Source organism: Diabrotica virgifera, chromosome 6 (genome assembly GCF_917563875.1).
Source record: "Diabrotica virgifera virgifera chromosome 6, PGI_DIABVI_V3a".
NCBI classification, from domain to species: Eukaryota; Metazoa; Arthropoda; class Insecta; order Coleoptera; family Chrysomelidae; genus Diabrotica; species Diabrotica virgifera.
Window position 1 is genome coordinate 245,031,974 of NC_065448.1, and position 13,492 is coordinate 245,045,465.

The window sequence follows — 13,492 nt, forward strand, 5'->3', positions numbered from 1 at the left end:
AACTTTTTTTTTACATTTTAACCATGTAAATCAATGTAAAAAGCGATTTTAAGAAAAAAATGTATTTTACATTTTCTTCGTAAAACTAATATTTTTCGAGTTATTCGCCCTTAAAAGTAACAGTTTTTCGTCGAAAAAATCGACTTTTTTAGAGGGTTTTTTGATAATACCTCGAAAAGTACGCATTTAATAAAAAAACTGCAAATAACAAAATTGTATCTTTTAGTAACATAAACTAAATTCTTTTTCTATAATATCTTTAAGACCAATACAAACCGAGATACAGCATGTTAAAGGTTAGCTTTTCTCGTCAAATGCATAATTTGAAATATTCAAAACTAAATAACGGGAAAACTTTGCATTTTTCGAGGAATACTTAAATAATCTTTTTTCAAGCAAACAATTAATCCTTTCAAAGAATAATAATAAAAAAATTCTAGCATGAAAATAGAGCGACTTATGATCAAAAAAAGTTGGTACCTGCTTTTCTCTACGAAAAAATCAGTGAAAATAACCCCCTAACTACCCTCCTAATTAAAAATTGGTCTTCACCTTTCTGTAATTCCTTGTATATTTATATTGTTAATACACCCAAAAAGTTTGACCTATTTAAAAGGCCTAATTTCAGAAAATTGGAGTTGAAAGGAAAATTGATTTTTTGCAATTTCGTATTTTCCACCTTTTACTCCAAAATATTTCCGAAAATACTGGAGATATGAAAAAAAAATGATGGACAACTAAATTGTAGCTTTTTTAATAATTCAAATTATATTTTGCATAGATTTTCATTAAAGTGAATAATTAGCGAGATATAGCTGTTTAAAACCTCTATTTACGAGCAAACACCCCCTTATTCGAGCCCTTTAAACCCACTCCAATTAAAAACTAAGGGATATAACGAAATTTAATTTACACAGTCTTATAGCTCTTCAAAAATCCTACAAAATCATTTTTGAAAAACTTTTATCGCCAAAAATGAAGTAGCTATGTTTATAAAACGAATTTTTTTTTCGAAATATTTGAATAGTCCGCTTATGGAACATTTTCAATGCATGTATAATACCACAGAACTGGTTCGTATACTGGAAGATGACTTAAAAGCTACTTGTATATGTACTTCTACATATTTGTAAATTTGTATTTTTGTGTAAATAAATGTTTTTGTAATTCTTTAATTCTACTTTTTTTCCTGTGTAGATCTATTAAATTATCTACTTATAAAAATTATAATGTTCTTAAGGGTGGTTTTTAAGGGTTGAAATATTATATCCTAAAAAGCATAAAACAATCATTATTTTTAGCCAATCAAAACCAAATTTTACCCATATTAAAGTTTACAATATTTTTATATAATTTTTGACAATAAGGGGTAATTTAAACCCCTAAAAATAATCGACGCCCTTGAGCATGTTATCGAATATGAAGTACAGGGTGAAATGATCCTAATTCCAAATTTTTATGTAAATCGATGCAATCTGAAATGATTCTTTTAGGATAAGTAATTTTTTATATATAGCTCCAACAAGGGTGGTTTTAAGGGTTGAAATATTATGATAGTATATCTTAAAGCATAAAACAATAATTATGTATGGGCCATTCCACGAACATACGCCTGTTTTGGATTACTTCGACAACGAATATTTTACTGTGCAACATAAGAAGTACGAAAGTAAATGGCGCTAATAATTATTCCAATAAGCAAAAATGTAATTTGCAATTTACTTTCGTTCTTCTTATTTTGCACAGTAAAATATTCGTTGTCGAAGTAATCCAAAACAGGCGTATATTTGTGGAATAGGGTGTATAACTAATAAGAACCAAATTTTGACAATATTAAAGTTTAAAATATTATTTTATAATTTTTTACAAGTAGTTTTTTTAGGGGTAGTTTTCAAACCTAAAAAACCAAAAGCGTACAACGGCTCAATATAGAAAATGAACTAGAGGGTGAAATGAGTCTAACCCCTAATATTTATACAAATCGATGCTGGACGAAGCAATTGCGAGGTTTTGCCATTTTTTCAGCTTCATTTCCTCGACTATATGACAAAAACGATATTTTAGCAAACAAATTAGTAGGTAATACTTAAAATATAGAATTAAAAAAATTACCTCTTTTGTAAATAATTTATATTCCTTCCTATTTAAGGCATGCAGTACTCCTTTTTGGGTCCAATAGAGTGTGACAAAATCAGCTTCTAGATTGGTAAGCGGGAAACCATCTCTAATGTAGTTCGAATCTGCTAGAAGTCCACATGATTCAGCATCTTTGTCCGACCACATGAGGTTTTGGGTATAGATATCCAAAAATATGACCTTTGGTCGAGCGTTGATATCAGAATGATCAAGAGTGAAGAAAGGGCCTATTTCTGGTTTATAGGGACAATTGCAAGGTTTGTTAGGTGCACTTTTATGATCAATAAAAAAGTTTTTTACATTACTTCCGAAGATATCACTTTGCATTAATTTGTATTTTGAGTCTTTTGTTACTTCAATCCAGTACATTGCTTTGGTAAAAGGCGAAACTTCTAGCCTTGTTATAAAACCTTCTTCGCTTTCTAGAACCTTCACACTCTCCAAGAAATCTCGGTTGAGATCAACTTTGAAAATCGCTGATTTATTATGGCCATCCACTTTTTGAATATAATACAAGACCCTTCCTATCCAATCTAAAGTCAATCCATCAGTGTCAGACCTTACGTCATGAATTTTACTTTGAACGTTCCTCAACATGTTTTGCTCAAACATTTCTCCTTTCTTGTCGATCCAGAAGATCTTTTTTTCTTTGGCAAGGTATGATATTTGTTTCGGTTCAGTAACACTGTCTACTAAAGCGATAGTTCTGTTAAGATCTATGTCATCTATGTATATTGAATTTTCTGCGGCTACAAGAAGAGTTGGTATCGGGTGTTCATGTGCTGTGTTCACTGAGGTCACTGGCGATTTTACCCCTAGGCCAATTTTGGTAAACGCCTGAACCTGAAATTTAAAAAAAGCATTTGGTTAGTGAAACAATCACTAAACAATAGCAGAGCTTCGCTGTTGGCGCTCCTAGCGGATTACTAATTCAACTTTCACCGGTAATTTTTAAATTTATTATTTAATTGTTATCGCTTAACATTTACAACGCAAAAAAGTAATTAAATTGTAATCGATTTTTTTAAGATTTTGCTAATCATTTTGACGTTTTATTGATAAAATATGAATTCTTACTTCGGATACTTTCACAATTATCGTGTAGATGGCGCTAAGATTAATTTATAATTACATATTACGGAACATTAAAAAAACTTAAATTCAGTATTTAAAACGTAAGTATATTTAAGGTAAAAATATATACCACAGCTTTGACCAACTAATATTTTTTTTAATTAATGTTTTTAATTTTAATTTTAAATTAATCACTTTGATATTTATGTCAAATTTCCGGTAAACGTTTACAGACTTGCCACTACTGGCGCTCGCGAATTTGTAAATATCCCCTCTACGTACGAGCTCACAGCGTATTTTACAGGACTAATTTCTAATATTGTATACAGTAAGGCCACAACTACGATCCAACTTGAACAAAATACACACCCCATACCTATCAAAAGGGGCGTTAGACAGGGAGATATGATTTCTCCGAAACTCTTCAACCAAGCACTAGAAGACATTTTCAAGAGATTACAATGGGAAGAATCATCATTAACGGCCAATACTTAAATCACCTAAGATATGCTGACGATATCGTCATTATCGCTACAGACAAGGAACAACTACAAATTATGATACAACAACTAGACGACTAGACTAAAAAGCCAGTAAAGTTGGATTAAATATGAATTACAGCAAAACAAAAGTGATAATAAATCAAGAAGATGAGTTAAGAATCGTTGTTAAACAAAACCAAATAGAAGAAGTGAATGAATACATATACTTGAGACAAATAATAAAATTGAATAGAGACAACCAAACAGCAGAAATAAAGAGACGAACGAAGTTAGCGTGGGCCTCGTTTGGCAAGCTCAGCTTCATATTAAAGAATAAAAACAAATACCCTCAATATCTAAAAACGAAACTCTACGACTCTTCCGGTCCTTACATATAGATGTCAAACATGGACGTTCATAAGAGCGAATATAGACAGAATTGCGAAAACACAAAGAGCAATGGAAAGACAAATAATCAACATAAGACTGTCAAATAGAAAAAGGAAGTCCTGGGTAAGAAATATCACAAAAGTTAAGGATGCTACTCGTCAAACAGCTAAACTAAAATGGAAGTTCGCCGGTCATATTATTAGACAAAAAGACGAAAGATGGAATAAAATTATTACAGAGTGGAGACCATGGACATACAAACGAAAGAGAGAAAGATCACAGATGAGATGGGTAGATGACCTAAAACACCAAGCCGGCTCAAAATGGATGCACATGGCTCAGGATAGAGAAAGATGGAGGTGCGAAGGGGATGCCTATGCCCAATATTGAATATCACAAGGCTGATAGATAGGTAGATAGTAACATTGTGCATTTTTACCAAAAAAAAAAAAAAAAAAATGATTTTATTAACGTTTCGACGCCCAAGTCGGGTGTCGTCAAAATACAAAATAATATTTTGTATTTTGACAACGACACCCGACTTGAGCGTCGAAAATTTTGTATTTTGACGACACCCGACTTGGGCGTCGAAACGTTAATAAAATCATTTTTTTGGCAAAATTGTGGCTTATTTCCCGTTGAAAATAGTTGATTATAAAAATGCCACAAGGAAATAGCTTCAGAACAACATTGTACATTGTTGATAAAATATCGATTTATATTCTCTTTTTTTGTTTAAAAATGCTGTTTGACAGAAAACCAACAAAAATTTATCACTTAAATATATACACGTATAAAGAATATTGTTACGAAAATGCATGGTAACAAAGGAATATAACAGGAACTGTCTTGAATGTTCTACCGTTTTCCAGCAGTGGCATATTGGTACATAAGACACACATTGTGATGACACGGACTCAGTAATAATTTCGATGTTAAGTGCGCGGTTAACGATACGTGTAATAAAATAAATTATACAAAGTAATTAAATATAAATTATATGTGGTAGTATATATTTTAGAGAGGAATAGAATAACCTTGCTTACCGCCATAATTAAAATGTTCATGACCATTATATTGGAAAGATTAACAGACAAAGTTGAACTTCGAGCTGCTAAAGCAGGTTTTAGACCAAAATCCTCCTACATAGACCACATCAATACCGTGAGAGTAATAATGAAACAATCGGTTGAATGAAACACACCCTTTTTCATGGTTTTTGTCGATTTCGAGCGTGCCTTTGACAGCTTTTCTCATGTTGCTATATAGAAAATTTTAGAGCTACAAAACATTCCGCAAAAATAATGTCCATTCTACGTCACTGCACACTGAGGCGAAATGCAGCCTGACACACCATGGGATCAACATTACGACTTTAACATACTTACTGGAGTCAGACAGGGATGCGTGCTTTCTCCGTTTCTATTTGACATAGCTGTAGACTATGTACTTTCCAAACTAGACCTCCAAGGGGTATATAATGGATGTTAACCACCCGCCTAAGTAATCTAGAATACGTCGAAGATATCTGCCTCTAAGGACAAAAATTCTAAGGCGTAGCTGACCAGTTGGAAACACGTTCCACTGAAGCCAATAAAATAAGCTTGAAAATCATTATTACATTATTAATAAAACCAAATTCATGATAATAAATGCAAGAGACAACATACCATTTACTACTAACAACATGCAGATTGAAAATGTGGAAAATTTTACGTATGTGTCTTGGAAGTGTCATAACAGAAAGCGGAGGTACAGAAGACGATATTTGAACTAGGATACGAAAAGCTCAACAATCATTCAGCATGCTAAACTCTGCTTAGAGGTCTGGTCAGTGTACTATAAAGACAAATATACGATTATTCCAGTCAAATGGCATGTCTGTTCTACTCTACGGATATGAAACTTGAAAAGTAACAAAAACCATTACAAACTGCAGGTATTTGTTAAAAAATGCCTAGGCATTGTTCTTATTTTCTGGTCTATCACTATCAGAAACCAAAATCTGCTACACCTGCCTGAAAAAAAGAGGGGAGAAAATGAAATAAAGTCAAAAAGTGGGGTTGTATTGATCACACACTTTGAAAAAATAGCTCTAGTATTGCAAAGACTAGACTGGAAGGTAAAGAAAAAGAAAAAGAGGTCGTCCAGCAAAATTGGAGAAGATCAATCATGGAGGAGATAAGAGGTCGAGGAAAGTGTTGGAATGAGGTGGAGATCTTAATGCAAAATATAGTCCAGTATTCGCTGGCGCGTTTTACTGAAGCTCTATGCTCCACTTAGGAGTTCAAAAACCTTATTAATACTAACATATTCATATAGATATGACCTACGTAGGTACTTACCTCAAAGTGATACTCTTTTGAATTCTCTATCATCTCCAACCTGTACTCAGTCTCATTGTCTCTATTGATCACATTGTCGCATAAATCCAACTCAACCTCGCTGTCCATAAACCAGCATCTCAGTTTGTATCCTTGTAGAATTCCATTAGGGTTGACTGGAGGATCCCACCTCACAACGATTGTTGCAAAGTGATTTTCAGAGGAAGAATGAGCATCGTATTCCACAAAAGTTCTTAAGTTTAAAGGAGCAGATGGCGTGGATGATGGTGAAATGACTTCGGTATGAAGCAACGGTGACGAAGCCCAGTAGGTGAAGGCCCTTATAGTTACGTTGATGGGTGTAAAGGGTGTAACTTCGAGCCAGTATTTGGTTGTTGGAATGGTTGTTGTTACTACCTAAAAATATCAAAATATATTTTAGAAAATATAAACTATGTACATTTTTTACAGTAATCCAAATAATAAATTTTTTGATATGCGGATGGCGACCGTCAAAAATTGGTTTAACGATTTTCAACGTAGTCGCACGGCTCCAAGAGCCGTGGTAGCCTCTAAGACGGTTACCACGGAGGATAACGTGAATCAAATCTGCGAGACCATGTCACAGTATAAAGAGGGACAGTAGAACCACTCTCCGAAAAAAAAATTTGAAGTAAAATCTTTAGTCGCGCATGGCGACCGCGCAATGTTGGCAGTCGCTTTTGCCCCACTCTCGCATTGCTAGTCGCATAGAAACGTACGGATTTTAACAGGGAAAACCCGCATCCACCACTGGTGAATTACCAATTGCGTACTGCCGGTATTACTTCTTGAGATCAAAGTGCCGACATGGAAGAGGTTTTACTGTCCCTCTTTATACTGTGACCATGTTCAAGACCTTACACACCAGAGACCAAGAAACAGTCGATGCAGTGGACGTCATCCCGCGAACGTGCTCCGTAGAAGGAGAAGACTATTATATTGGCTAGAAAGGTGATGGCCATCATATCAACTTTCTGGAAAAGGGAAAAACGGTCACGAGGCTTTATTATGCTGCCTCAATTGGGGAAAGAAAACGTACTCTTTCACCATGACAACGCACTTGTTCGAACCTCAGCTGTAGCCTTAGCCAAATTGGGTGACGAACTCCTGTCATATCCGCCGTATTCTTCAGATTTGACCCTTTACGACTTTCTTTGTTTCTAGCCTTTTAGAATCCACCTCTAAATATCTCTTTCCCTGACTCTCCTTCAGTTATCTACCTTGAATATCTCTTTAGTATTGGTTCTCACTTAGTCTATCTACCTCTTCTTCGGTCTTTCTATTGACTGACGTCCCCCCATAGTTCCAATAAGCGTTCTACTAGGTATTCTGTTATTATCCATTCTAATAAGGTTACCTGCCTAGCGCAATCTTTGCATTTTTGTATCTTATTCTCTCCACATGCCTTGATGCAGATAGATTCCAATATCTTTCAAATAAGGTTTATTGTCTTGGCCATGGTGTTGTAGGCCACAACCATGTTTTGGCTGTTGTCTACACCACCACGACCAATTATATCAACTTCACTTGCAACAACACATAAAAAACATATTTTAACAGACAACAAACAGTTTCAGTATATTATTAAATATAGATGTTTTAAAAGAAACATTTACTTACAGTTAAATCATTATTTTTCAATGGGTTAACTATTTGAATCTCATAAAAAACAGTCCCATAATTGACATTCGATACAGGATCCCATGTTATATTAAATGATTCGCAAGATCCCACAACTTTCACTGAGCGTTTTTCTACCATTTTGGGTATGACGTTTACTTGTAACCATGGATCTACAAAAGAATAAACATATTATGTATAAGCAAGAAATAATTTAATTATTTCGTTAATAAATTAAAAACTTTTTCCAGCACACTCCACAGAACATTAAATATCCTTACTAGGTGGTGCGACAGGGAAAAACTCTCTGTCAATCCTAATAAAACAATACTAGTCAGTTTCACAAGGAGACAGAACCTACATAATATCTGGATGCACGCTCTATATGAAGAAAATGTAAAAAAGGAGAATGTGGTCAAATATCTAGAAGTAATGCTAGATAAGCGGCTTACATGGAACGCCCATTTGGTAAGACATGTCTTACCAAATGTTAATGACCCCTTGTATTAATGACCCTTTGGACATCTCGAATGATATGTCTGGAAACATGGAGTTTGAAACCCAAGCAGATGTAATGGCTCTGTATGACTATAGCCAGATATATGATGATATATGGCGCAATGATATGGTGGTCTACATTCTAAAAAAACACCACCAACGAGAAGCTGAATAAGTTTTAACGACAAGCTTGCTTAATAATAACAGAAGTGATGTCGGTTACCCCAACCATCTTCATGAAAGTCATGCTTGGCCCCTTGGACCCTTACAGAAGGCGGTTAAGATGCCAGGAAACAAGGCAAAAGGATACCGGAATCAAATCTGGAGAGATAATTAAAAATCACCCAGAGTACCTCAATCACCTCCATGGAGACGGTTGGGGTACTCTGGGTGATCTCCCACTATTACAGAAGGCGGATAAGATGCCAGGATACAGTGAAAAATTATACCAGAAATAAACCTGGAGAGATAATTAAAAACCACCCGGAATTGGAAATTTCGAAAAGCCGTTTGCCGTCTTCTTTTTAGGAAAAGGCGAATGGGAGTCGAATAAAACGAATCTCATAATGGCAGATCAATGCTGGTATACAGAACATTCAAAAACCGATGAAGGATTTGGATAGTTGCTGGGGAGACAGAGGGAAAACAAGTCTAAGCCTTAGTGAAAACCTAAGTGATCACCCTACTATCTTTTTTTTATTTAATGGCATAGACATTAGTCATTCAGCCAGTTGCAATAAAGAATATACAATCCTATCCCTAATACAATATTAAACAAAATCAATATATTAATACAATAAATAATACAATACAATAATAATACAATAAAAACAATAATGGATCTCAGATAAAGCGATATAACATTTATGATAAAAAAGGATGCAAATCTGAACTTGTATCTGAGCGTGTATCTGACAAGAAATTTATAATGATATTGTATATTTGTTGTCTACTATCTTCCAATGAGAAATATATGCTATAGAGATGGGCGTGCAGGAACAAATGTATCGACGAAATAACTGACATTTAGTTAGAATGAGGATAAAAATAGAAACCAAGGATGTCACCACAAGAATTGCCAAACTCAAATGGAGCTTTGTAGTCTACACTGCTAGACAAAGAGACCAACATTGGAACACCACAATATAACATTGGAGACCTTACAAAGGTAAATGTAGATAGGTAAAGGTAGATAAAATAAAAACAATTATTCTTCTTCTAATGACGCTACAACTAATGGCTTTGTGGCTTTGTGAGTCTTGGCCTGCTTAATAATGTTCTACCATTCTTCCCTGTCGGATACTTTCCTTCGCCACTGCCTGATGTTCATGGTTTTAAGATCTCCCTATACGTCGTCTATCGATCTTTTATTCCTCTTATTCTGTTTCTTTGAGCATCCATTTTTGGATTACTTTTACAGCTCGATTATCTGGCATTCTTTTTAAGTGACCAAGCTAGTTTAGTCTTTGTGACTTTACAAATCTGACAATATCTGCGCTCTGCATTAGTTCATCCAGCCCGTAGTTCATTTTAATTCTCCACGAACAATCGCTACAATCGGTTGGTCCAAATATCTTCCTTACTATTTTGCGTTCAAATATTCTCAGTTGATTTTCATCAGTAGTTGAGAGAGTCCACGTTTCACATCCATATAATGTGACCACTGGTCTAATTACTGTTTTGTAGATTCTAAGCTTAGACTCATGATTCAGTAACTTACTTTTCATTAAGTCTTTGTATGCATAAAAAACTTATTACCGCTAAGAATCCGTGCTTGTATTTATTGACTGGTGTTATTGTTATCATTTATTACTGAGTCTAGGTCGGGAAAAGTGAGGCATATTCGTAGGTATGGTTGTCTACCTCGGCATATTCGACTTTGTGCACTTCAAATATTTTGTAAATTTACTTTCATTTATATATAGACCAAACGTAGCAGCTTCCGTTTTAGCTCTATAGTCTTTTCGCTTAATACCCTTTTGCTTTGGCTTATTATGGCAACATCATTCGCATGTGCACATATTTGCATAGATTTTTTATTAATACAGCAGTTCATATCCAATTTTCTAACAACAGCTTCCAAAGTCAGATTAAAAAGTGTTGATAAGGCATCACCTTGCTTAACTCCATTTTCAATATCAAATGTCTCTGTCAGATCTCCATCTGTTCTCAACATCCCTTTGGAACTCTCCAAAATCATTCGTATAAATTTAACTAACTTATTGGGTATCCCTAACATAGATAGTTGCTTTAACATCTTTTATCTATCTACTCCATCAAAATGATGAAATAAAAATAATAACCGAAACAAATTGGAAGTATGATGTTGATGATAAAGATAGATGGAAGGAATTGGAAGAGGCCTATGTCCAAACATGGACGATAGAAGGCTAAGAAGAAGTTTGAATCTTTACAATGTTACGTGAATTTTAAATGTAAGCATATTATGTGTATTTTTTATATTTATATTTGTACCTACCTGGTAACATGTATAGGGAGGAATCGACAACATAAACCATATTCAACCCTTGTAGAGATTTTCCATTGATAGACGCAATATTTTTCCCCGATAGATCACTTATGGCTGCATTTCTATCGTCTTGCAACCACAACAGCCGTTTATGGAAATAACATAAAGAACCTTGGATGTTAGGCTTCCGCAAACTTGATATAATCTCGACAGAGGGAACTTCGTTATCCCAGTGGCCTTGCATTCTAGCTTTGTACAAGTTTGATCCTTCTGATCCTCTAACTATCCAATAAACATATTTCTGCTCAAAATCTAATGTTAGGCCCATAACTGAAATTAACGAATTAAATTATGTGACAAAAATATTGAAATTTTCAATCTGGATATTTTGTTTTAAGAGAATTACGAGAGTCATCCGTAAAAAATGGTTCCAAATGCTTCTGAGAAATCTGGTAACACTGCCTTACACACCAACCCTCCCTCTTATTAAACCAGTTTCGCCTCGCTGCATTACTCGGTGTCGGCATAGCAGCCTTCGAATATGGAAGTACTGATCGCTGTTACCGCCAATGTGAAGTTCATGCTGTGATACGTTGTTTAAATGCAAAATAGATTTCACCTATTGACATTCATCAGATAATGAAAGTTTATGGGTAAACGTGCATATCGGTTCAACATGTTCGCAAATGGTGTGGAGAATTCAGTGAAGATCGGAGTGGAAGGCCTTCAAAATCATTGTGTATTTCTGTTCGACCTTGACTGACCATTAGCGAACATGTTGAACAGATAATGCACTTTTACCCATACACTTCGATTAACTGACAATGAATGTCAATAGGTTAAATCCATTTTGAATTTAAAAATGTGTGTATCACAGCATGAATTTCACATTGACAGTAACAGTGACCGGGACCTCCATCTTCGAAGGTTGCTAGGCCGACACTGTGCAACGCAGCGATCCGAAACTGATTGGGCAAGAGAGAGTGAGGGTAGATGTGTAAGGCAGTGTTGCCATATTTCTCTTTGCACGTTACAGTTTTTCTCAGCGGTATAGGGAACATTTTTTTACGATTGACCCTCCATGTATCTCTAGAATAAAGAACACTTTAAATATTTATTTCTTTTGTAAATAACAATGCTATTTTATTATCTACCTTGTTTTCCTGAAAAATACTGTACGTCATGGTATTCGAACCTCTCTACACCGTTAAGATGAGCACATTCAACTTTTATTCCAGTGGACCAATAGAGATAGGCTTTATCTGAATCAATATTAAGCTCTTTAGCTAAAACTGTTAACAGTGGTTCTTGTTCTGTTCCGTTTAAATTTCCACGTAAAATCTGAAAAAAAATGAGTTTATCAATAATATGTCTTTGAAATGCTTAATAATATAAAATGTGCTGATGACACTGTCATATTTACTTCACAGTAAACATGTAAATCAAAAATGAAAATTTTTGATTTACATGTTTACTCCGATTGGAGTACGAAGGGAACCATTCTCGTTGGAACTTTACCGCGCTGAGTAGATAGGACGTGAATTATGAATTGTAAAATCCTCTCATCTTCCTTAGTCTCAGCATCCGTTATGGCTTGCAAATTGTAGAAGCCTCGGAGGTGTTACCAGAGAAGGTTCCCATTGTTTTCAGTCTGGTAGGATGTAGAATAACATTTTTGGATGTTGTTTTATGTGCTATTAGATTGAAAACTTTGTTTTTTTGCTAGCAGTTGCCGCTAGGGCATCCCTGCCATTTCGTTCGTTGCAATCCTTGACTGCACGCCGGGGTTTGTCCTAGTTGGGTCAAAGAGAGCAGCATATGTGCCTCCTGATGAGAGACTAATAAGTTTCGAAACCGGTAGAGGTGCTTGCTGCACTCTGATTGAACTGGAATAATGATGCGGCTGTAGTTTCGTGTTGCAATGAAATTGAAAATGGTTATTCATTTTTATTTAATATGTATTGTTATGATCTGCTTTATATTACTTTGATATTAATTATTATTTATTTGATTAATTATTTAATTGTCGCAAATCATACATAAAAATTAATAAAAATTCTCAGGGTGCCTTTTTGTCATAAAAAAAAAAAATTAAATTATCTTAGATTGTACTTATCCTTTCTCGTGGCTTCAGTATCTCTTAGTTGATCCTTATCGGGATAAAAATAGGAAAAGGAAATAAATAGAAATACCATAAATAAATACATACAAAAACCTTTATTATCAAAAGCAATGCTCTGTAAATTTATCAATTAAATTCTGTGGGCGTAAATGTCCAAATGAAACCTTTATCATATAAATTAATCTAATTCAAAAAAATATTTATCGCTTTGTTCTTGATACCATTAATAAAACAAGCTAAACAAACAAATTTGGTATTCGCAAAATTACTTATACTTCCTATTAAATTTTTGAAATGTTGGAATCTTAAATGCATATGCTTCTACGTAAAAAAA

The 13,492-nt window shown here is 34.5% G+C and overlaps 1 protein-coding gene across 4 annotated transcripts in view; it reads right to left on the reverse strand.

Annotated features, from left to right (window-relative positions):
• LOC114336469 (proto-oncogene tyrosine-protein kinase ROS) overlaps positions 1 to 13,492 on the reverse strand; it is a 228,425-nt gene that overhangs the window by 40,669 nt on the left and 174,264 nt on the right. For all 4 annotated transcript variants that reach the window (XM_050655041.1, XM_050655043.1, XM_050655042.1 and 1 more), the window contains exons 12-16: positions 12,191 to 12,377; positions 11,046 to 11,366; positions 8,069 to 8,241; positions 6,428 to 6,823; positions 2,113 to 2,979 (exon numbers count right to left, since the gene is read on the reverse strand). In XM_050655041.1, the coding sequence (XP_050510998.1) occupies positions 2,113 to 2,979; positions 6,428 to 6,823; positions 8,069 to 8,241; positions 11,046 to 11,366; positions 12,191 to 12,377 (1,944 nt within the window). The remainder of the gene's footprint in view (positions 1 to 2,112; positions 2,980 to 6,427; positions 6,824 to 8,068; positions 8,242 to 11,045; positions 11,367 to 12,190; positions 12,378 to 13,492) is intronic.